The following is a 25,900-nucleotide window of genomic DNA, read 5'->3' on the forward strand; positions in this document are numbered from 1 at the left end:
CTTTTACATGAACTAACATAATTTACATATCTGTATATATATAATATACAGGTGACAGTTGTAGGTTGCTAACTAACCTACAAAAGCTCACTGCACTATTTTAAATAACTACAATACTGAAAATGTAAAGCATCACCTTCAGTATAGTTCCTCCACTTCTGGTAGCCTGTAGATTGAATGCTATTCATGTAGGATATTAATTTTCAGACAGATCAGTCTTCTTTCTATGTTATTTCCCCCCAATCCTTACATTAATATCTATAAAGAACATATAGCATTCTTATTTTTTTCTTTTTAATTTCCTTTGAAAGTAGTAAGATAATCTCCATCAACTGAAAAATATGGACAATTTGTACATGGCCAATAAAAAAAAATCAACCTTTTTTATTGTAGTGTACACACTAATCAACACATGAAGTAATATGTGCAGAATAAGCAAGTTCAACTGTTATTGGTAAAATGTAAACGGGAAAGAGACAAATATGAGACGAGTGCTGCATTGATCATGCTAAAGTACTTACAACTTCCATTTTTTTCAGCTGGAAAGAAAGCTCCACATTTACACCTAAGAGGAATGTTAATCAAATAAGGAAATAACTGAAGATTCCATTCCAATTAAAATCTCTGTTCTATCACATTAGTGTGCATTTTTTCCTTTTAAAACATATATCAAATATTTTCTTCTTACCCTTTTATATAACAAATACAAAAACTGAACATTACAACATTTACCATGTACAGTTTCCAGCACTGCATGTTGCACATGGTCTTGGTCCAATAACTGCTAAAATTGCAGGCAGGTGCTGACAGCATAGTTCAATTTTAAAGATTATATGACTGAATTCCAGTAAACAAAAAGTCATAAGAAGTTTTTAGACACTAACCTGCAAAATATTCTATATACTTGTTATTTTCCCAGTGATCTTAACTGGATACAAGGCATTTGAACTGACAGGAAACCACCTTGTAAGATTTAGATTAAAATGAAGCAACACTGCACAAATTCTTACTACCTCTTGGAAAGAAGCCTTCTAACCCTAGAAATGATTAAGTCAATATTTGTCATAATTGATGGCTTAAGGAAAACAAAGAATTATTTTAAGAGATATACCTGCCTATAGATTTTCTGCACTTTTTCCTGCATTTTTTCTTTATTGTGAACACCCACATAAAAACCAAAAGCTTTGTTCTTTTAATATTAAGTCTTCTCCAATTGTTTATTTTCCCATTAAAATCTTTGGTTTGTGACATCACTTTTCTACAGTGATGTTACAAACATAAATGAACAGCTGTAGGTGAGTATAAAGTTACAGAAGCAAAGACAAGGTGAGTGAGTAATATCTTTTATTGGAGCAACTCTGGTTCATGAAACACACAAGCTTTCAAGCCTCCACAGTGCTCTTCTTCAGGTCTGTTCAGTGTAAGTTCAAAAGCATTTCTTTCTTAGCAACAGAAATTGCTCCAATAAAACGTATTATCTCACCTACTTTTTCTCTAATATCCTGGGTCCAACATGGCATATGACAGAAGAAAACATGCTTAAGGTGCAAAGATCCTACTTTCATGTAAGCGCTTCAATAAAACGAGAGAGAAAAGAAATACAGTATTATATAAGTGAACAGCTTTCTATGAACAGAGGGAACCAAATTAATTACTGGTGTAATTCCATTGCTCTCCATGAAGTTAAACCAAGTATGAAAATGACTCAATCTTTTTCCAAGATTTCTTAGAGGCATCAGTAGAATTTTATATCTTCAAAACTTAAGACCTCACAAACAGTATCAATTAATTACTGTTATGTTGATTTACCAAACCTTCATTATCATCAGGCTCATCTACATAATATGCAGACATCAGCAACAATTCGTAATGCTCCATAATATCAACATGATACTGGATTTTTATTATTTGAGCACTACTGAACTTTTCCAGAGTCAAACCTCTTACCTATAAGCAGAATTCAGTAATAAAACACAAAACTAAACAGGGTTTATGACACAGCAATGAACATATAAAATTACTATCGCAATTTTGTGGTGACAGCATAGAAATTTAACAATCATCAGAAAAACTAAAAAGGGTGTATTTAGAATTATAAAAGAGAGAGATTGTCTCAAGATAGAAATATAGCGCTGATAGCTGAAGAGTTTTCTGTTGCAGCAGGAAATGTACCAATGAATAAACTAGCTGTACACAGTGTATTTTCCCAAAGTGCAACACAACACAATTTAAAACACTACTTCCATATGGGTTATCCTGCAGCACTAAAACACTTCTTCATGGTCGGTACTATAAATTAATTGTAATAGACAAAGAAAAAAGGCATTAAGTGAGCAAGGCTTGGTGACCCCAAACTATTTGATTTGTTCTTTAGGTATGTTTGCAATAAGAACTGGGGAAGGTGATCGTCCATTCCATTCAGATAACATGCCTTCTTTGAACATAAGATTCTTGGCAGGAAGTGGAACTCCCACATCAGCAGAAGTAGGTTGTGAAAATAAACTTGAACTGGTGTCAGAAAGCAGATCCAGTGTTGAAATACTTTCCTAAAGAAAAAGGGAAAAATACAATGTTTTTAAATAGGAACAAAGTACCAACTAACTGGAGTTCTATTAGCTCATTTAAGCCATATGTCTGCATTCTGGATGTTCTACGAATGTTACTTTAAGCCACTGAAATTTTGAATTTTTATATAGGTAATTACATACACCACTGAATGTGTGTCAAGCTTTACTTGACTCTTCTGCTACATCTGTGTACAAACTCTTTCAGGTCCAAGAATGCTTCTGGAAAAATCCAAAGTGGAATTAAATTATCTGAGTCAGAACACTTGTAAGCAGCTAGCCACTGAAAAAACACACATGAAGCTGGTGTTTGCCTTAGTGTCAGAGTCTAATAATATTTACAAAGTTTTGCTTCCTTCTCATCCTGCATGAATCTTACCCTCAGGCCCTTATGAGCCAGTTGCTAGTTGCATCTTGTACAAGACAAAAAGTCAGCACTTAATTATCAATGCATGTTTAAGATGCATTTCTCTCTCATTCTGGCTAACCAGAATTCCCCAGAAGTATCATATTCTGTGGTTTCAAGTATGAGAGAAGGTGAATAAGAATTTTTTTGGTAGTTTCTTCCACTTTTTCTTTTCGGGAGTCCTTACCAAAAGTATTTCTTCATCAAACTCTCTAGCATACCCCTCCACACATACCCCTCTCTCATAATGTATTATAATTTTATATGATTTCACATGCAACGTATTTTATAAATACAAAACCGCCTGTACTTTTCATGCCAGTTTTGTGGCTGCCTCTACCGATTTCTGATTACACCTCCAGATAATAATCTCTATCATTTTAGTTCTTGCTTGTTTTCAGTGCTCCTTACATTTGGATATAGAATTTAGAATGTTAAGATCCTTTATGTTTTTCCTCAAATTGTATCTTCTATAATGCTGTATATGTTGGAATTACATCACAGGACATTTGAATTAAGCAAAAAACTCCCTCGCTTCTTTTTCTAATGAGTTTAAAGCAGGACCTATGAAGGAAACTCAATACCTCCTCAGTATAAACAAAAGACAGGTATCTAACCACAAAAGGAATTATCAGGTAGTCAACTACTCACTTACATCCCTGGTTAGAACCAGAGCAGCGATGGGCAACCAAAACAGAGAGTGGGCTGCATGAGTAGCCCTCCTTCATCTCCGTGGGCCACAGCAGCCCGGAGCTTACTGGAGTTCCACTTGCAGCCCACAACCCCCTGTGCCCCACCTTCCCACAAGCCTCTCCCACACTTGGGCACTGGAGCCCCACACTTCCTACTCCTCCCATCCCTCCCAGAGCTGGAATGTAGCAAATCAGCTGTTTGTGACTGTGCAAGTTCTCAGAGAGGGGGAAAGAAGCAGGGATGGAGCACAAATCAGGTGATTTGTGCACTCCAAGAGTGGTGGGAGAAAGGTGGAGTAGAAGAAAGTGTGCAGTTCCAGTGTGAGAGGCTTGGGGGGGAGGGAGAAGAAGGGGCCAGACAGAGGGGTCTACAGGGTGAGCCCCAGTGGGCTGCAGGTTGCCTATCAGTGAACCTGAGTAAATGGTAGATCCTCTGTACCTTTAAATCTTTAAACCATGATTTGAGGAATTCAATCACACATCCAGAGGTTAGAGGTCTATTACAACAATAGGTATGTGGGATTTTATGGCCTGCAATGTGCAGGTCAGACTAAACTATTACGATGATCCCTTCTAAGCTTGAAGTCTAGGGGTCTGGGAGATGATTCTGCATATCTCCATTAACGGATAATGCTCCAACCAATGCAGCTTAACAAAAAAAATTCTCCAAGAGAGCACACACGCACCCTCTCCTAACCTTTGAATGTTCGGAGAGCAAGGCCCTAAAAAGGGGCACTGGCCCTTTACTGCCTTAGTTCCTTCTGTTGCTGACCCAGAGAAATTAGGTGTGAATATATGCAGAGTCATCTTGAAGAACTCTGGTTATTAGTAAGCAACCTTAACTTCTCCTGTAAGTGGCTCTGAACATTCCTACTGATGACTAGTTTGGCAAGTTATGCTGCAAATTCAAGAGGCAGGAACAGAGCCCGAATTAAATGACAAACACAGCTCTACCAAATCTAGCATCGTCTCTTGAAGCCAAATCCAAAACATAATGTTTAGTAAACATATGGACTTCCAAGTAGCAGCCTTGTAGATTTCCCCAGTAGGAACATGTTTAAAATAATCTCTGGATCCTTGAAGTAGTGCAAAGCGTCAACTGTCTTGTCTGACAACAAGATCGGGCTATTAAAGGGCAAATCGGTGTAACTAGTCTTCTCATTTGTGTGTACAGGCAGTCCCCGAGTTATGTACAAGATAGGGACTGTAGGTTTGTTCTTAAGTTGAATCTGTATGTAAATCGGAACTGGCATCAGCTGCTGCTGAAACTGATCAGTTTCAACAGCCGCTGAATCTGGACACCAGTTCCACTTACATACAGATTCAAGGTAAGAACACCAGGTGTCCCCAAGTCAGCTGCTGCTGAAACTGATCAGCAGCTGATTCCAGGAAGCCCAGGGCAGAGCAACTCTGCCTCGGGCTTCCTGTAGTCAGCCGCTGGTCAGTTTCAGCAGCGGCTGACTTTGGGACGCCTGGGGCAGAGCAGCTCGGGTGCTGCTGGCTTGGTCCAGTAGCGAGGCTGCTCCTCGGAGCTACTGGACCAACCCAGCAGCACCCCAGCTGCTCTGCCCCAGGCATCCTGATTCAGCCACTGCTGAAACTGATCAGCAGCTGAATCAGGACGCCTGGGGCAGAGCAGCTGGGGTGCTGCCGGGTTGGTCCAGTAGCGCCAAGGAGCGGTGCTGCGGGACCAACCGGCAGTGCCCCACCTGCTCTACCACAGGCCCCCGGCTTTGCTCCACGTCTCCCTGGTCTGCTGGGGGGGCACTAGCTGCATCCCCCCCCAGCAGACCAGGGAGACATGGAGCAAAGCTGCGGAGGACCTGGGCCGAACCGTGGTGCTTCCAGATCAGCGCCGCGGTCCGGCCCGGGTCCTCCGCGGCTTTGCTCAGCGTCTCCCTGGTCTGCAGACCAGGGAGACACTGAGCAAAGCCGCGGAGGACCCGGGCGGACCCGCGGCTTCCAGATCAGCTGGAAGCGGTGCGGGTCCGGCCCCGGGTGCTCCGCCGCTTTGTTCAGCGTCTCCCTGGTCTGCAGACCAGGGAGACGCTGAACAGAGCGGCGGAGCACCCGGCAGGACCCGCGCCGCTTCCAGCTGATCTGGAAGCGGCCGCGGGTCCGGCTCCCGGTGCTCCACCGCTTTGCTCCCGTCTCCCTGGTTTGCTGGCTCCGCCAGCAGACCAGGGAGATGGGGAGCAGCTTTTCTCGCCCTGGAGAAGGCGGGCGGCGGGACCAGGCGTCCCGCTGCTCTAGTTCTCCGGGGCGAGAAATCCCCGTTCGTAACTACAGATCCGACATAAGTCGGATCCGCGTAACTCGGGGACTGCCTGTAGTTCCTCTTTTGTAAAGTTCAATGTTCATGTGTTGGGAGTTTTAGTATTTTTCCCCACCAGGACGTTAAATTTAATTACATTCTGATTGCAAATACTCAGTGCTTCAGCCATGTCAATCTTTTGGATCAGACCATGTGCTCTACTTCGGACTAAATCAAGAATTGCTTCTCTCCTTGCAGATTCTAGGATAAGCTACTCAAAGAAGTAGTAATATATAATGTCTAGAAATAGTCTCTGCATCCTGTCCTTAATTGACATATTGGCTGGCTATATAAGGATAGCTGAAATTCCCCATTATTGAGCTTTTTGTTTCTATAGCTTTTTTTTTTTTTTATCTTCCTCAGCATTTCACAGTTGCTATTCACCACCTTGGTCAGTTAGACAGCAGTATATCCTATTGTTATGCTCTTATTGTTCAAGCACAAACTTTTCTATCCACAGAGATTTATGGCACAATTTAAGTAATTTAAGTTTTTTAATCCACATAAATCCATAATTATGCTTTTTTCCATATATTGTGCCACTCCCCCACCAATATGACTTACTCAGTCACTCCTGTGTATTTTGTACCCTCATATAATGGTTTCTCATTGATTATTCCCACTCAACCAAGTTTCCATGTTGCCTATTATATCCGTATCCTCATTTAATGCCAGGCACTCTGGTTCATCCATCTCAGTATTTAGACTTCTAGGATTTATATACAATCACTTACACGTTTTCTCAATATTCAGTTGCTTGCCATCATATGTTTTATTTCAATGGGACTCTTACATTTGATTGTCCCTTGCTAATTCTTACATCCACTTTACCAACTTCTTTCCTATCATCCTTACAATGCTATAGTTTCCCCTTCAATAAATTCATCTCTAAGGGTATGTCTACACTACCACCCTAGTTCGAACTAGGATGGTAATGTAGGCAACCAGAGTTGCAAATGAAGCCCGGGATTTGAATTTCCCGGGCTTCATTTGCATAAAGCCGGGCGCCACCATTTTTAAATGTCCGCTAGTGCGGACTCCATGCCGCGCGGCTACACGTGGCATGGACTAGGTAGTTCGGACTAGGCTTCCTAGTCCGAACTACCGTTACTCCTCATGAAACCTAGTCCAAACTACCTAAAAAGCCTAGTCCGAACTACCTAGTCTGTCCGCATGTAGCCACGCGGCACGGAGTCCGCACTAGCGGACATTTAAAAATGGTGGCGCCCGGCTTTATGCAAATGAAGCCCGGGAAATTCAAATCCCGGGCTTCATTTGCAACTCCGGTTGCCTACATTACCACCCTAGTTCGAACAAGGGTGGTAGTGTAGACATACCCTAAGGGATGTATCCTCCTTTTTTCTTATGTACCATGTGCTCCTCTGTACCTGTCAGTCCCCACACCCTTGAATTTAAAAACAATCCTCTAGAACCTTTTTAATTTTACATGCCAGCAATGTGCTTCTATTTGAGTTTAGCTGGTGCCCATGCTTTCTGTATATGCTCCTCCTTTCCCTCCAAATACCCTAATTTCTAATAAACTTTAAAATGTCAACACACCATAGTCTTTATCCATGCATTGAGGCGCTGTAGTTCTGATTGTATATCTGGCCCTGTGCATAGAATTGGAGTTTTAAAAAAATATTACCATGGAGATTCTGGACTTAAATCTCTCACCTAGCAGCTAAATTTGGGCTCTAAAGCCACTCCCCATCTTTTTCTTTGTCAATGGTGTATATGCCATGACCAATAGCTGTTCCTCAGTAACATACATCAATCTGTCTAGATGTCTCAGGAGATCTACAACCTTTCCACCTGGCAGGAAATTTATCATATGGTTTTCCCCGTCATCACAAACCCAACCATCTGTATTTCCAGTTATGACCCCACCTTCATCTGAAGGAGGGTCCTAATCAGTGTTTTTTTTGTGCTGGTACACGCTGGTACAGCGTACCGCCACCTTTTTTAAACAAAAAAAGCACTGGTCCTAAGTTATTGTTTTCCTTGGCTCCATCATAATGTTCTCCTCCATTCAGATTTTCATCCTCCTCAACAATACAGAGGCTGTCAGATTGAAGGTAGGACCATTCTATTGTGTCCCAGAAAGTCTCCTCTGTGTACTTTTGTCTCCCTTAGATCTTCCAGTTCAGACACTCTAGAATAAAGAACCTGTTCAGTCTCTCTGAGGACCATGAGACACTTGTACCAGATACACAAAAATGTCAGTTGCCCACAAGGCTGGTCAGTGCAATAAACTGAATAGCCTCCACTCTGCTGCTGGATTTTGCCTGCATTTTATTTATTTTTGCAGTGTTTATTTATTTAGTTAGGTTTTTTCCCTAGGAACTGTTGGAAGGGAGAATTGGTCTACGTTTAAAATATGTTTATGTGTAGCTGCCGCATACTCTCTCCCCCTCGCAAAATTCCCATTTGCTGCTCCTATTCACTAACTCCTCTGGTCACTCAGGAGGTGGGTTTTTTTTAAACCCCTGCTCTGAGATGATCTCCTCTGAACATCTAGTAATTAGCCACCCTACCCGCTAAAACAAAAAACTATCACCTTTTCCCCACTCTCTATTTTCTGGAGTTGAATAGGCTTAATCAGACCTGAATCTAGGGATGTAAGAGCCAACAGGCTCTTAACGCATTTAAAAGGCAGAGCTACAGCGGGGTTAGCTCCCTGAGCCAGGAGCTAACACGGATGCGGTTCCCCTACTTATCAATTAATTGATTAGTCGATGGAAAATCTATCACGTAGTCGATTAGTTGATTAAAACTAAATTTAACATCCCTCCCCGAATCTATTACTGGCTGCTGCAATCACTAAGGAGTTTGGCATAGGTGAGTATCAAAAATATGAACACGCCTCATGCAGTAGTTCAAATAATTTGTTAGCTTTCTTAAGAGATAAGCTGACAAGAAGCAGGGATAGCACAAATTGCTTTAGCAGGTTGCAAGAAGCCATCGAATATAGGTACAAACATCCTTTTCCTGAAAGGACCACCAAAAATGTCAAATACAGATGTGATGCCACTTCCACAGCAACTGACGGCAAGTTCAAAGTAGTTTCCATATGATATATTAATTCAGAGTAGTAAAGCATCCTTAGAAGGAGATGACACAGAAGCAACACCCATGTGCTCATCAGAAGAAAAATCAGGTTCAAATTCTTTACCCACCTGATTATGCTTAAAAAGAGGAAGTAACTCCTCATTTTCTTACTCAGACAAAGCATCAGGCGCACCAGAGCTGCCGACAGAGCTGATGGAATCAGATCCAAAGATTCCACAGAAGACAGAATAATACTATAGTACTTGATTCATACAGTGGATGACTCAAGAACTTTCACGGCAGAGCCCAATAAGACCATGAACCACAGGATTGCCAGTCTAGCCAACAACTGGTACCTGGGAACATACACATAGGATGGGGCAGCAGAAACTGTCCAAATTAAGGAAATCTAGACATAGGTGGTATAAATATGGACAATTTAGACCTTTTAACTTGCCCTCTATCCTCTTCTAATCCAACCCAATTCCATTGTTATCTCACCAGAGATAGCTACGGCACTGGAGGATGCCTAGAAGGGGAGAAGGATCTGTTTGGAGATTCTGAAGGAGTTTCAGGAATGACACACAAAGATAGTGCTGTGGAAAGACACTCAATATTTTTCATTTTTCACCTTTTTTCAGGTGCAAGGGATATAGACATCAGAACCAATGATGTATTCCTCCTCTCTCTGAGCAATTTCTCACTTGGATCTAACAAATGATCTAACATCATACGGTGAATAGCTCCTACCACAATGACAGTCTTCTTCCAATCAGACATCAGCACCAAAGATAAACAAAAGCAACAATGGTCATTTGATAGACTTAGGGATCATCAGTTCTGGAGAAGGACTTAACGACATATTCCTGAAACATGAAGCCAAATGTGGAACAGACTTAGGTCTCAGAGACTGAACCGCAGAAGACCTATCCAAATTAGATGGAACCAATAAATCTGATCTACAACATTTGATACCATTAAGCATGACTGTCTTCTCTCTCCCTTTCTAATTTGGAACCATGACAGCAGACAGCTTACTCCTCATGGCATTAGCTATCAATTGAACAGAGAGGTACTTCAACACCATAGAAGCGTTAATATGATGATATGGTAACAGGAGCTCAAACGTACAGACTCAGAACCTTTAGGCACCATACTCCTTAGTAAATGAGGCAGTTGGAGATGAAACAGACCAATTTGCCTTCAGGTCAGATGGTCTCCAAGAGCCCAATGCTTTAGTAGTAAGTGATTCTTAAGCAGGAACACTTGCAACTTATTCTGCCTCTCCTTATGTACTCTCAGGGTGTGTCTAGACTACAGAGTTTTGTCGACAAAAGTGGACTTTTGTCAACAAAACTATACCTGCGTCTACACTACCGCTGAGTTCTGTCGACATAACGTCGACAGAACTCAGCAGTTTTGTTGACGCTGGTAAACCTCATTTTACGAGGCATAACACCTTCTGTCGACAGAGTTCTGTCGACAGAAGGTGTTATTGCATGTAGGGTTGTGTCTAGACTACAGGATTTTGTCGACAAAGCAGCTTGCTTTGTCGACAGAACTGAATGTAGTCAAGACGCTCTTTGTCGACAGAAGCTTTGTCGACAGTATCTGTCGACAAAACTTCTGTCGACAAAACCCTGTAGTCTAGACGTACCCTCAGTGAGAAAGTCTGACAAGCAGATGACCTAGAAGAAAAATGGCTTTCTAAAAGATGCTTAGGGTATGTCTATGCACCCTGCAGCAGCAAGTGTCCCAGGCCAGGCTGATAGACTTGGACTAACAGGGCTTATATTAGCACTCTAAAAATAGCTGCATAGACAGCACTTTGTACAAATTGCAAACTCTAACTCTACAAGCTACCAACAATTAGCAAAGGCACTAGAATAGGAGGAAAAGCCCCTACCCAAAGGACAGAGCAGTTCACTTCCATCTGGTGGAAGCAATTCGAAGCAACTCGGTTAATTGTATGCACACAGCCCCCTTACTTAATCCCACCTTCTGAATCTTCAAAGATGCTGAGGGGAGGAGCAGGAGCAAGTACACTTGTGCTTTAACAGGAACTGCTTGGAGAAGATTCTATCATTAGGGTGCACAACTACAACACACGTTACTCAAACAGAAATATGCAACGCCACTGCAAAAAGTGAGAGTAGTGGTTTCCTTACGAGTTCACATCTTGCCCAAGTTATCAGGAAGAGAGGCAAAATAGCATCTGGACTATGACAAACTGAAATGCTTCTTAGCAATAGCTAGTGCCAAAACAGGGAGACATTATACCACATTTATACTGCCATAATATAGATAATAGTCTTAGATAAGGACATTAAGAGGTGGGTAATTGGCTAATCATGTAGACGATACAGTTTGTATCAACTACACAATTAGTCGATAAAGAAAGGCTCTCAGTCCCAGCTCACACCCGGTCCTGGAGCTACCCCTGCTGTGGCTCTGCATTTTAAATGTAGTAATAGCTGGGCAGCTCTTACTACATTTAAAATGCAAAGCCGCAGTGGGGGTAACTCCTGGATCCAGCACGAGCTGGGACTGAGTAGGGCTTGCTCATTCCCTGCTCATGCTGGGTCCAGCAGCCCCTGTGAACAGGGGATCCCAGCAGGGAGCTGGAATCCCTTGTGGATAGGAACTGCTGCAGGAGAAGCCGTGTTTTTGGCCAGCCGAGACCCCTGTGGACTAAGGATGTTAAATATCGATTAATTCACTAATCGAGTAGTTGATGAAATTTTATTGACTACTCGATAGGCATTTCCGCATTACTCCTTTGAAATGTACAAGAGCTCCACTTCGAAATTCAGCATTTTCCTGGAACCCGGGGTCAGCTGGGGAGTCCCTAGCTGACCCTAGAGACTGCGCAAAATTTCCATGGGACCTGGAGTCAGCAGAGGATCCCCAGCTGAACCCTGGTTCTGTGGAAATTCTGCGCGAAGCCTGGAGTCAGCTAGGGACTCCCCAGCTGATCCTGGACTTTGCATGACATTTCCAAAGAAGCAGCACCGCACAAAACCCGGATCAGATGGGTACTCCATGGAAATGTCATGTAGAGCCCAGGGCCAGTTTTGAAATGCCACCACAGTATTTCAAAGGGGCAGTGCTGTACAGCTGATCCTGGACTCCGTGCGGGTGCTGCCCCTTTGAAACGTCACTGCATTTCAAAGGGGCAGCATGCACAGAGCCCAGGGTCAGCTCCATGCGGCAGCCCCTATTCCCCCCCACCAGTTTGCTGCCTCTATCTGATAGAGGCAGCAAGAGGGAAGGGAGAAGCAATTAGTCGACTTGACTAGCCAATAAGCATTTGCTTATCAACTAGTCATCTAGTCCTTTACTTTACATCTTTATTGCAAATGTAACTACTTCGCATCAGCAGCCTGTCCACAGCAGGCGGAGCACCCTCTGCTCATTTTGAGCCTGAACCTACTCCCCCCAGCACTGCCTTTTCAGCTGGCTCCCTCAGCACCAACTCCTGCTCCTCTCCCCTTGCTGCCTCTAGACTTATCAAGTAGAAATTAGTCTAATAGTTGACTAACATCCCTAGGCTGTGTCCAGACTCCATGCCTCCGTCGACGGAGGCATGTAGATTAGCCAGCTCGGAAGAGGGAAATGAAGCCGCGATTAAAATAATCGCGGCTTCATTTAAATTTAAATGGCTGCCCCGATCTGCCGATCAGCTGTTTGTCGGCAGATCGGGAGAGTCTGGACGCGATGCCCCGACAAAGAAGCCTTTCTTCATCGACACAGGTAAGCCTCGTGAAACCAGGTTTACCTGTGTCGATGAAGAAAGGCTTCTTTGTCGGGGCATCGCATCCAGACTCTCCCGATCTGCCGACAAACAGCTGATCGGCAGATCGGGGCAGCCATTTAAATTTAAATGAAGCCGCGATTATTTTAATCGCGGCTTCATTTCCCTCTTCCGAGCTGGCTAATCTACATGCCTCCGTCGACGGAGGCATGGAGTCTGGACACAGCCCTAGTCTCAAAAACTACAGGAAAGGGCAAAGCCATTATTAAAAACCGTTTCAAAGGCACAGTGTCAGAGCAAACCAGGACAAAAATTATTTGTGAACATAGGTGTCCCAACACATGATGTGTCACTATCTGAGACAGGCACACATACTGTATCCTCAATATTAAGGGAGAATATCAATTTTTAGAAGTGGCAAGATCAGTTTTAACAGACTGGGCACAAGTAACACATCTGATAATGTTATCCCCCAAAAGCCCTAATCTTATTAGGACAGGTGGGCCTACAGGGAACAGGTGGTACCAACGCACGTAGGAAAGAGCTTGCCAACTACTTTACATAGAATTTCAATAGCTGAATCCTTACATGGCACCTGTAGAAATGCTGAGGCATTGTGGGAGAAGTTCCAAGGTAAATGTGCTACTGCTATATTCTTAAAGAAAAAGCCCTTCTACAAAACAACAGTTTTTATCATTTTAAAGAGAAAAATGAGTCTTTGATACTTTGTTCACATGAAGTAATACACCAGACTTCAACTAATAAAACTAGAATTTAACAGCGCAAGTTTCAGCTACTACTCAGACTTGGCTAAATTTGGGACTAGAGTTTTCATTACTAAACAACCACAGTTTTAAATAAAGAGTTTTTCTTGAAAGCAATACAGTCAACATGAAACTTAGTGTTTAGAAGATTAGTAAATAGAAGATTAGTAAATAGTGCCTGAGACTACATTTGCTCACAGACCTCTTATTAATTTTTAGGATTTTACAACCATGTTTTCTACATATAAAAATCTCTCTTTCTCTATTCACCTTGAAAAAACATACAACTGAGGAAACTGAGGTTACACAGAACAATGACAACATATCAAGTAAAAAAACCCAACAGTATTTTCCCCCTTTTATATCAGAAAACAGTGAGATTTCTAATATGACAATGTCCTTAATATCTGTACCATTAAACAATGAGTAAGCCATAAACTTCTATATAATTCAACAATTAACAAACAAAAAAACCCTAAAACCAAAAAAGACAGACCATGCAGTAGAAGTTCTTACATTTTAATTTTGTTTCCTTACCTGGAATGAATGAACAAAATTAAGAACCTGTAGAGACAGCTTTCTACTGGAATGTAAGAGTTTTTGAAGGCTGTCAAAATGGAAAAAAAACCAAACTATAAAACATGCATGTGTGCCAGTACATATTGTTAATGGGCTAGAATACCAGGCTTGCGCTCTTAAGAAAAACTCCTGGTGCATTTTTACACCACTTGTTAAAATAAAACAGAATAACATAAAACTATCATTGTATAAGAGAAACTCCAACCCATGGCCCCCGTTTTTAACAGCTCGGGTTTTGTTCTGTTCAACCAAGTTATTTATGTTGGGAACACCTGGGGTAGAGCAGCTGGGGTGCTGCCGGGTTGGTCCCCGCAGCGCCAAGGTGCATGAATAATTAACAACCCTCATTCTTGCATCTTACAATAGAAAGTTCTAGGAAGGTATGATACACAGCTGTTCTAAGTTCCTACTTACAATGCACCACAGCAATAGCTCCAATAAAGGTGACAAGCAACTTATTTATCTAGAAAATCCTCACTGCAGAGGTATATTTGGGCCACATTTTCAAATGGCCTTAACACTCTCTAAAATGGTGCTCCAAAAGCAGAAAGATTTTGCCAAAGCAAATGTGAACTACAGTAACACTCCAACAGTCCAGCATCAAGTTGTCCAGCACTCTTGATAGTCCGGCATCAACTGGAACCCATAACTGCTCAGGTCAGCCGCTCTCACAGCTGGGCCGCTGTGAGCCGCATGCACGCTCACGGCCTGCGCCGTTATGCTCACGGTCCCCAGCACACACAGTGTCCAACCTGCAGATGTCCAACCTGCACATGATTACTTCCTGTAGTCAGCCACTGGTCAGTTTCAGCAGTGGCTGACTTGGGGATGCCTGGGGCAGAGCAGCTGGGGTGCTGCCAGGTTGGTCCAGTAGCGCCCAGGAGCGGCGCTGCGGGACCAACCCGGCAGCACCCCAGCTGCTCTACCCCAGGCGTCAGTGAGAAAAGCCTTGTCCGCTGGGGGGAGGAGGGGGGAAGCGCACTAGCTAGCTAGTGCGCCCTCTCCCCCCCCCCCCCCCCCAGCAGACCAGGCTTTTCTCGCCGCGGAGGACACGGTCCTGCCGCCCGCATCCTCTGCGGTGAGAAAAGCCGCTCCGCGTCTCCCTGGTCCGCTGGGGGGGGCACCCCAGCAGATCAGGGCCACCCCAGCAGACCAGGGAGACGCGGAGGACGGGGGCGGCGGGACCGCAGAGACACGCCGCGGTCCCGCCGCCCGCGTCCTCCACAGCTTTGCTCTGTATCTCCCTGGTCTGCTGGGGGCCCCCCCCCAGCAGACCAGGGAGACGCGGAGCAGCTTTTCTCGACGCAGAGGATGCGGGTGGCAGGACCGCCCGCGTCCTCCGTGGTGAGAAAAGCCTGGTCTGCTGGGGAGGGGGGCACACTAGCTCCCCTCCCCCCAGCAGACCAGGGAGACGTGGAGCAGCTTTTCTCGCTGCGGAGGACGCGGGCGGCGGGATCGCGGTACGTTTGGGCGGTCCCGCCGCCCCCGTCCTCCGCGGCGAAAAAAGCCCCGTTCGTATGTAGGGATCCGACGTAAGTCGGATCCATGTAACTCGGGGACTGCCTGTACAGATTACAGGCCATCACTCGATTAAGTCCATAAGATTTAATTATAGTACATAGGAACTGTATTCCCAAAACCAAACACAATAAAGCTACATTAGCAGCATTTACAGAATTTGATTTTTGCTAGTACTTTGATGATGAAAGGAAAGCTTGTGTCAAGAGTCCTTATGGCTACTTTCCTCTGCTTTGTTCTTCTACAAAGGACTGTATTTATTCACACAGAAAATACACATTAATTTAAGTAATATAACCTAATTGACAATTGACATTTAGTGACAGTCACAATTTAAATTGTGCTGCATTTTAGTGACAGTCACAATTTAAATTGTCCATCAGAGAGCTCACTGAACAAAGATTGAAACAATTTACTATCAGAAATCCAATTGCTTTTATTTTACTCTGGAAAATATGTCTTTCAAAAAATATTCCACTATATTAACCAAGTTTAATCTAGTATAAAGTTAGATTGCAAGGCAAGATTTTAAGTAGCCCACACTGACAACAGCAGCCAAATATTGCTAGGACTTAAGCTATGATCAGCGAGCTATGAGAATGTACATTATAGCTAGTATGTTGGAGCCTAAAAGTGACCTCCACCACCAGAGGCAATGACTTCTCCTCTAGCAAGAGGTGCTGGACCTTCACTCTGCTCCAACTCTGCCCCCACTCCACTCCTCCCAAACCTGCACCCCTGCTTCTTCCTACTTTGCTCCCATTCCACACTTCCTGTCAAGCCCCTGTGCTGCCTCCTCTCTCAAGTGTGCCCTGTCCCTGCTCCTTCCCCACCATCTTGGAGCTTCTTCAGCTGTTCTCAGTACACCAGAAGTTCTGGGAGGGGAGGGAAGAAATCAGTCAGTCAGGCCACTAGCAGGTAAGAGGTGCAGGGCAGATTGAGAAAGTCTGATTGCTGTTGAGTGCTCAGCAACCACTAATTTTTCCCCTGTGAGTGCTCCATTCCCAGAGCACCTACAGAGTCAGCACCCTATGCTTACAATGTACCAACACAATTCTATAGTTTCGACTTTAATTACTGCATTGCCAAAGCATAGATAAATTCTACACATAATGGTGGTGGCAGAAGAAAGCTCACCTTTCTTTCCTACATAGTCCATGGGCAGCAATTTTTCTGCAGACTTTCCTGTTTAATTCAGAACTGAAGAGCGGAATTCCAAAACATAATTCCAGGGGAACCCATTCAAGTTCTGTTGTGGGTACTACAAGATGTGAATACAAGATATGGAAAAGTTTACTGAAAAGAACAGAAAATTCAACCTGAAAATTTGATCCCCAGATCAGTTCGCTCTAGAAAAATAAAAATAGAGTCAGCAGTTAATCTGTACCAAAAGATTCCTACCTCCCATTCTTTCTAAAACGTGCACAAATATTTAGCAGACAGAACAACTTCAAATGAAACTACCAATTTTAAGCAAAAAGAAAATTTGTAGAGATCCACATTAAAACATGTCAACAGTGTTTGATCTCTGCATCAGTGTGTCAAATATAGCATTTTTAAAAATGTGTACTATTTCCTTAAAAGACTGCTCTAGAGGAGACATTAAACACTCAATACAAGCGCTGCCTCGAGTGGCAAAGTTCTGGCCATGCCCCAGGAGTCTCGTGCTACTGGCAGATATTAGCCTCAGACTCGCTGTGGTCCTATACACAACTGCTTTCTCTTTACAGGAGGCAGGGTCCATACCTTAGTGAACCATACTCATCACAGGTTAGTCCATGGTTTTGGGGTGAAAACCACTTGATAGTCCTGGTCTCCCTACTTGGGATAGGCTCTGTGTTGGCATTGGAGGGGGAGATTGGGGGGGGGAACCTGGGCCTGCCCACTACTCTGGGATCCAGCCCAGAGACCTTAAAGTAGCAGCAGCAGCTGCAGCAGTCAAGGTTGTTTTTACTTCTGACTTAGCAGCTTTTTCTCTGGCCCATTTCCCCAAACAATCCCTCCAAAATGTCTTCCTCTTGTACTGGATAACCAGCTCTCAGCTCACACAACTTCTTGCTCTTCCCTTTCTCCTTCCAGTCCGTCAATCTTTGTCTTCCCCCTCTCCTTACCTAGGAGAGGCCTTTTAAAGCAACTCCACTGGCTGTAATTGGCTGCAGGTATTGAGTGATTTGCCTGAGAGAGTAATCTAGTTAATTAGCCCTAGGTGTTTTCCTGCCTTCATTTTTATTGCAGCAGCCTCTAGTAGTTTACTCTGGAAAGAGAAAACCACTTATCCAGTGCCCTGTATACCTACCTTCCACCAGAGTGTGGCAAGCTACTGAATTATGTCTGTCACATTAGGTACTGTGATAAGAGATGGGCCTGAAACAAAAAGTCCATGTAGCACAGGCCTGAGGCCTGGCTAACAAAGGTCAAAACTTTGCTAATATAAAGCAAAGCTAAGATGTGAGCAAGAGGCAGGCCCCTGCTCACAGAACTCGTCATGAACAGGGCTGAGTGTGTAAAACACTAATTGGTAATAGGCCTGGGTGTAGAACAGTAATTGGTACTAGTCATAAGTTGAATGCACATTCTCAAAAGATGGTAGCAACACCTTGTTAAAAAGGACCTTGGTATCCACATTAGGGATGTTAGAAGTCAGTTAATTTAATAATTTAAATTAATAATACATGGTTACTCGGTTCCTGCATTGGGGGGGACAGGGCTGGGAGCCAAAAGCAAACTCCCAGGGAGCCCCCTGCTACCTTGTACTGCTGCTTCTGTATCGGAGGCAGCAGCGTGGGGTGGCAGCAGACCCCAACCATGGAGAGTCCAAGCTTCCAGCATACAGAAGCTGCTTTGGCATCCCATGGCAGCAGTGATCCCTGTATCAGAGGAAGCAGCACGGGGTGGCAGTCAGTTCCCCTGTGTGCTCTTCATTTAAAACTTGGACCGGGGGGAAGGAGGGCTGTGTTGCGGGACCGTTAATTCCATTCATCTGAATAAGTGGGTTGTGTCCACAAAAGCTCATGATACCATCTACAATTTTTATTAGTCTCTAATGTATTGCAGGACTATTCATTGTTTTGTTTTGTTTTTTAATTCAGTTACAGACTAACATGGCTACTGCTCTGAAACTGATTAACAGTCACTTATCAGTTAATTGGTTACCTGGATAACTGCTAACATCTCTAACCCACACTCCCTACAGATAACAGCGATATACCTACTCAGGTTCAGGAAAGCGTCAAAAATGACAGCAGAATGGACAGAAAAGTTCTAATCATACCACAACATACAAGGCGATGGGTAACGTCAGAAGGTGGCATCCTGACACATCAGGAGTCATGTGTAATTTGTTTGTATTTGTATAAAAGTGGTATTTTGGAGGGCTGTCTTTGTCCAGTCTAGGGGGCAATGGGACCTCCTAATGACTAAGCTGGCCCATTGTCAGGGAGTACACGCGTGTAGTGGTTCATAAGAGTCTACTGACAACTATTACTGAACTTTGTTTGACAATTAACTGGGCCAGGTGCCTTCAATCCTTATCTGATTTTGTGGTCTTTGAGGGCTCTCTTGGTGTCTGCTGTGTGGATTGCTTGCAAAAAAGTCAACACAACACACAGAATTGAGCACTCACACACTGTCAAATGGTTATCATTATTGACGGAGAAGACCTGTCAGGACTCCACACCAGTGAATCCTGACTACTACAGGTACTTTAATACTAGATTAGTGATTAGACAGAAAAATCTAAGGAAGATTTTATCTTGCATAAAAAAAAACCACAGGTCATTTATGAGACCTTACCTTCAGGGCTTTGCTTAGATGCAGAATCCAGAGGTGTCTCTTCAATAACAATTTCAAATGATTCTGTGCTCCCATTTACATCAGACGCTGATGCCAATTCAAGTTCACCTAAATTAAGATAATTACTTAATGTTTAACTGGATAGTATTAGCTTAGTTACCTCCTGATGTACAGACTATATAAGTTTTACTCATATGTGATGTACTAATAACTGAACAAAGTACCTCTGAAACTATTTGCTTAATGACAGTAATCCAGATGCCTGGTATAAAGTAGTAAAGAGAAATGCAAGGTTCCTACTTTGATCGGGTGTAAGGAATTTCTAAGGATCCTACTGTTTTTATTTAAATACAGTTTTGTTTTCAAAATAAAATCTTAAAACTGTCAGCTATTTAATGTTTTATTTTGTACTTTTTAAAATATTCTACAACTGTGGTGCCCAACCAGTTCAAATATACAGTAAAACTCCAATAGTCCGGCATCCAATAGTCCAGCTCACCCAATAGTCTGGCATCAAAATGGCAAGAGCCTAGTGAGTGAGCTTCGGCAAAAAATGAGTCACAAGGTAACAGTGGCAGCAGGGGAACTGAGCAAAAAGGGTAAAAAAGGCTTTAAAAACCTAAAACATTACAGTATACTGTATACAGTACGTACAATAAAAAGAGTTAAGAACACTTTATATACAGTATATAAAATGTATACTATATATATATATATATATATATAAAAAACCAGCTTATAGTACCTCCTGATAGTCCGGCATATCTGATAATCCGGCACCACCTAGGTCCCATAAGTTCCGGATTATCCGAAGTCTACTGTAATAGCTATTATAGTGGATACTGCTAGAGTGAACTAGCTACACTCAACAGGCCAAATTAACATGCTAACCGCTAGCCATGTGGTTGACACCACAGATTTACACAATACATTTATACCCCTTGCTTTTTTGTTTAAAAGAGAATATATGAATTCAAACACATTGGCCACCAAAGAAAAATAGTTTTCACTGACTAACCTTTTTCATCAGAAGCATCGCTCAGCTTTCTGTTCGTGTGTTGACAGAAAGGATTCAACATGGTAACATAGCCACAAAAGTGCTGCAAATCCACTTTGTCGATTAACATTCTCAAAGCTTTATGAACACCCATATTCACACGAGAGAAGTCTAACAGAGAAAAAAGTGCACAAGTTTGCCTTTACCACCTTCTTGCAGTGATGTTGAGTCACCACAGCACTACCATAGTTAATATTCAGGAAGTCTGGGATAGACTTCTGATGGCTTGGAAGTTCATTTAGGCATGTGGCAATTTCCCTACCCTCTCTAACTCCTAAATTCATATATATGGTATGAAAACTTAAGTGTATGGTTTCTCCCACATTTCAAAAACAATATAGTACCCTATGATACAGTAGCAAAGGGGGAGGGGGAGGAAGAGGATGCAAGAATTAGTGGGAGCCATTGTCCCACACCTTCAGCTAAATGGCAGAATGCAGCAATTTTTGCCCTGGATCTTACTAATGTCCATCTGAATATTCCACAGTACTTTGTCCCAAAGTTCAGTTTGAGGTACATTACTAAGCATAAAATAGTCCTGCAGTGCTCCCAGGTTGAGGAACTACTGGGTTTTGACATCTAGCTGATGCCAGAAGAAGGGTGTGGGAATGAGAAAGAAATGTCTAGTTTTGAGCTCAAGACTTTTCACCCAAGGATCGAGGTGAAAGGAAGTGGACCACTCTGCCAAAGACCAACAGAAGAAGTAGTCAATGTAGGAAACAGCTCGTTGTAAACCTAAACAAGCAAACTGGATTTAGACTTAGCTCAGGAAACTGGTTGATGGCATATGCTCATTTGTATTTTGTCTAGCAACTGTTTATAGTTTCAAATGTTAAATCGCAAGGCTAAGACTTTGTATACAGAGCGCTCAGCTAGGAAGTACATGACTTCTGCATCAACTTCCTCTGCACTATCTTTAATCTTCAAAATTGACTAAGACAAACTTAAGAAACCCTACACAATCAGCAAATTTCTACCTCATTAAAAGCAGCTATAATTGCGCAGACCTTGAAAGTGAAGATCAGGAAATTTTAAAATCAACATCATTAACATGAAAGGTTTTTTTAAACGGTGTCTAATTTTTTATTTTCATTTTTACAGAAGTGCTCCAGGGAAATCATCAAGATAGCTTAGCTGAATGCACCACTGAGAGCTCATCTGTTGCTCAAATGTTTTCAGCTGGCAGTATTCTGTACGTATCAGACCAGTGATGAGCTTTGTGCAAGGACTTGAAGGAGAATCAAATAAATGTACAAGTTTTTTACTTTACGTGCAATATGAAGAGTAGCACGGAGGTGCATATAGAAGCAGTGATGGGGAAACATAAGACAGTGTTTTCCCAGTTAGTTTATGAAGGGAAAGAGAGAGGACCAGTAAATTAATTGGAAGTTAGGGTAATAGTTTTCCTCTTGCATCACTCTATTTTCCTCTGTATTTACAGCGTTCTTTGGACACAATGTAAGGATCCCTTCATTTTTCTCTTTTAACTATAATCAATAGCTAGTAACATTGGAGTCCTCTGCTATTTGAAAATGGATATTAATATATTAAGTTCAGCCTCACCATAATACAAAATAATATTACAATAGCACTGAAATCTTTGGTGAAGAATTCACATTAAAAACAGTTACCTCCTTGCTGCTCTGCTTCATCAAATGGGAAAGGTATATGCACAGTTTCCCCCATTCCATGCATGCCATGTCCCTGAACACAAAGAGATTAAGATCAAGGAAAGAAATCCACATATACTACTAGAGCTTATACTGATTATTTAGTTCTACTTGTGCTCTTTTGTTTAAGAAGGGCTGGGTAACACTAATGTAACAAACAAGCGGACCAGATAAGACACTTACATACTGAAGATTCTAATTAGTAATTTTAAATAAATATCCATGTAAGCAACTCAAAGTTAAAAATGTAGAAAAGAGGAACAGTTAGCTTTGTGTTTTACTAAATCATAGCTACAAAGTCTTGAGGCATTATCAGTTTCAAAATCGTGAAATAATGCTAGCTTCATTTTGACAGCATCAGCAAACTTTTCACAATAAAACATGGGGCTGCTTCAACACCTGCTACATATCTAGTTCCTGTGCTTGTGTCTCTTATATGCCTCTCCTGATATCTGAACAGCCTACTTGTATCTACCTTATCAAATCCCATCTTACCTGAAAACCCTTTTTCTTTGTTAAAGTTGTTTAATTTACCCTCCTTTCCAGAATCAATAAATGTCTCAGAGGAATTAGCCATGTTAGTCTGAAACTTTAAAAACAATGAGCAATCCTGTGGCATCCGAGGCTATGTCTATGCTACCAGGTTACTTTGAAATAAATCCCCAAATAACGATTTTGTAATAAGCTTATTTCTCTTCACAAGCAGGAAACAAAAACTCAGGCTTGGTAGTGTGGAAGCTTACCTTGTTATTTTGAAATAAGGGGAATTATTTCAAAATACCTCCCCAGTATAGACATGCCCTTAGAGAATAATATATTAAAGCATGAGTTTTCATTGATAAAATCCACTTCATCAGATGAGCTGGAGTGGAAATTACGGAATCCAAAGGGGGTAGGGTGGAGTTGTGTGTGTGGGTGAGGGTATAGGGGTGGGTGTCTTTTGCAGGCTGAGGACAGTGGATTGCGTGTTGTGTCCTGGATGGAAACTAGAGGCACGCTGTTATATATATATATCCTGGATTCTGTAATTTCCACTCCAACTCACCTGAGGATGTAGTTTTTATCCATGAAACCTCATCATGATCCAATATATTTGTTAGTCTCTAAGGTGCCACAGGACTGCTCATTATTTTTAGAGTCAATAAATATTGCAAAGAGTTTGAGATACAGTTTGTAGGAAAAATCAGTTGTACGTGAGTACAAAAATATCCTAAAAGTTAAAACAAAATTAGACTAAGATACAATCATTATATGATCAGAAAGAAATCACTGCAAACCAATGCAGCTACAAAGCATAATTGTGATGCATCACATAATTGATACTACAATACATGGACTATGTTTTAATCTAGATAGTTGTATATGAATCACAACAGTGGGTTTGGTTCAATATTTTAGTGACACTGTAAAATAAACTACCTACACAATCAAGCTAGTAAAAGTTTTTCTAAGTTCAAATTTTTAGAAAACATGGAACGTTTTGAAAAGTCAATTTTCCCCCCTTTTCACTCAACCCCCTCCACTACACATTACATACAAGAAATAATTTATTAGAAATTAAGATCATTATATCATGTTCATATATAATACCTGTATTAGAACAGCAGAATGTGTTAAAGCATCATTCAACATTGTCAATACGTTCGAAGTTGGAACTATGCCTGGGTCGTGACCCCAAGATGTTATTAGTAAGCGATCATAACCCTAAAAGAATACAAAATAAAAGGAAGTAGTAACTGATTACCCACATATATAAAAATGAAAAGCAAAATCATTAGATCAACAGTGAGGTGTTATAATTAGGATATTATTGCAAGGATTTTCAGTAATGTACCATTTTACTTTGTGTCAGGTCACTTTTATGTTGATGCTCCTGCTTGTGATGGAAGCAAAAATTTGAGGTTGGGCATATCTGAACGTGCTAGTTTAAATAGGATGTGTGTGTCACAAGTCCTTGCCACAACGTGTGCAGATGCCACAATGTTCTTTGAGAAAGGGAGATGAAAATGTTCCCGTATAAATTTGAAAGATAAAAGTATGTGATGAGAGAAACTTTAAACCTCTCAGCAGGATTCAGAATGAGAATGGTGACTAATCATGGAGGAGTGCATCTTCAGAGAAAAATAATGACATGGAAGCAGTTTCCTCTTCTCTAAAGATTCAGAAATGAGGCTTTTCATAACTGAAGATTAAGTCATCCTCGGAATGTCTCCTGAGACAAAGCATATATTTCAAACAAGATGATACTGCAACAACAAGTAGTGGAAACTAGGTATGTAAGCGAGTAGTCGAATATACAATTAACCGATAAACCTAGGCTTATCAGTTAATCTTCTCGACTACTCGTATTTCCCCCCCTTGCTGCCTCTGGTACAGCGGCAGCAAGTGTGAGGGAAGCAGGAGCTGGTTCCCCTAGCACTGGCTTGGCGGTGCTGCCTGCTCCCCCCGCATGCTGCTGCCTCCAATAGAGGCAGCAGTGTGGGGGCGGGGTGGAGCAAGGGAGACTCGCCACAGACAAAGGCTGCTCCCCATCCTAGGGAGCAGCCTCTGTCCATTGTTGCAGGCAGAGGCTGCTTCTCAGCAGCAGTCCCTATCCATGGGAGGTCCCAGCTCCCCCAGATAGAGACTGCTGCAGCCTCTGTCCATGGGGAGCTGGGACCACCTGTCCACCCCCCGTAGATGGGGATGCTGCTGGAGCAGCCTCTGTCTGCAGTGGGCCCAGGCTTGATATAAATAGAGGCTGCTCCATGGGAGCTGGAACCGCCCCCCCATAGACAGGGACTACTGCCACTCCCACGCTGCTTCTTCTGTATCAGGAAGGGAGCTGGTTTTCAAACTGGGTCTGCTCGTGGACTGGCTCTCACCTGGCACCTACAGAGGTAACTGCACAGAGTGACAAGGGGCACTTGGGAGTGGAGTTGGGAGTGCACTGACTGATAACTCCTGCCCCCTCCGCCCTCCACTCCAGGACTATTGAATAGTCAAGTAACCACGAAGATTTCATGTGATTACTTGACTATTCAATTAACCAATACATTTAACATCCTTAGTGGAATGAGATTTTTGCCTGGCAATAGAAAAATTATGTTCAGAGGGCTAAAATTCCTCAAGAAAAAAGTGTATTGCCATAGAATCTGGGACTATTTGATACAGTGAAAGTCCTGTGTCATGAAACCAATAATCTGATTCCATAAGGAAATTTACAAGATGATTTGCAAGACAGCTACATATTTTAAAAAGATAAACAAAAAATCCACACCAAGCATTCACTAAATATTGAAGCTCTGGGTTAGGCCTCACACCTACAATCAAAATCCAGGTTGCTAGCATTATAGAACCTTTTTGTAGACTAGAAATGACCACTTACCTGTTCTTTTACTACTTTGTTTCTGAGAAATGACTACCCCCCCATGCCAACTTTAAAATAAAAAATAGGAACAGAAAACGAGCAAGACAGAGCAAAACAAGATGTCAATTATTTTCATTCCTGGGGCCTAGCTCTGTTCCTTCACAAGCTTGGTTTTTTAAATGGTTAATGCACTTTGGGAAGGGAGACATGAAGACTATATAGTCCTGTTCCTCATTTTAAATTGATATTTGAGCAGGACAAACAGCATTTCAGTATCAAATCAGTCAGAAGATGTTATAATGGTAGTCTAGCAAGCCTGCTCAGGCCATTGCAATTACCACTATGAGGATTGTGTGAAGGTGAGGAGAAGAAGAAAGCCGTATGTAACAG

At 42.3% G+C, this 25,900-nt stretch overlaps 1 protein-coding gene across 1 annotated transcript in view; it reads right to left on the reverse strand.

The window, feature by feature from the left end:
- Nucleotides 1-277: 277 nt before the first annotated feature.
- Nucleotides 278-25,900, reverse strand: part of FAM91A1 (family with sequence similarity 91 member A1) — a 60,995-nt gene continuing 35,372 nt past the window's right edge. The window contains exons 18-24 of the mRNA XM_075920161.1: nucleotides 23,752-23,865; nucleotides 22,123-22,195; nucleotides 20,453-20,602; nucleotides 19,435-19,542; nucleotides 16,780-16,903; nucleotides 14,083-14,152; nucleotides 278-2,546 (exon numbers count right to left, since the gene is read on the reverse strand). Coding sequence (XP_075776276.1) covers nucleotides 2,355-2,546; nucleotides 14,083-14,152; nucleotides 16,780-16,903; nucleotides 19,435-19,542; nucleotides 20,453-20,602; nucleotides 22,123-22,195; nucleotides 23,752-23,865 — 831 coding nt within the window. The 3' untranslated portion in view covers nucleotides 278-2,354. The remainder of the gene's footprint in view (nucleotides 2,547-14,082; nucleotides 14,153-16,779; nucleotides 16,904-19,434; nucleotides 19,543-20,452; nucleotides 20,603-22,122; nucleotides 22,196-23,751; nucleotides 23,866-25,900) is intronic.

The sequence above is a fragment of the Pelodiscus sinensis genome, chromosome 2 (genome assembly GCF_049634645.1).
Source record: "Pelodiscus sinensis isolate JC-2024 chromosome 2, ASM4963464v1, whole genome shotgun sequence".
Lineage (NCBI taxonomy): Eukaryota > Metazoa > Chordata > Testudines > Trionychidae > Pelodiscus > Pelodiscus sinensis.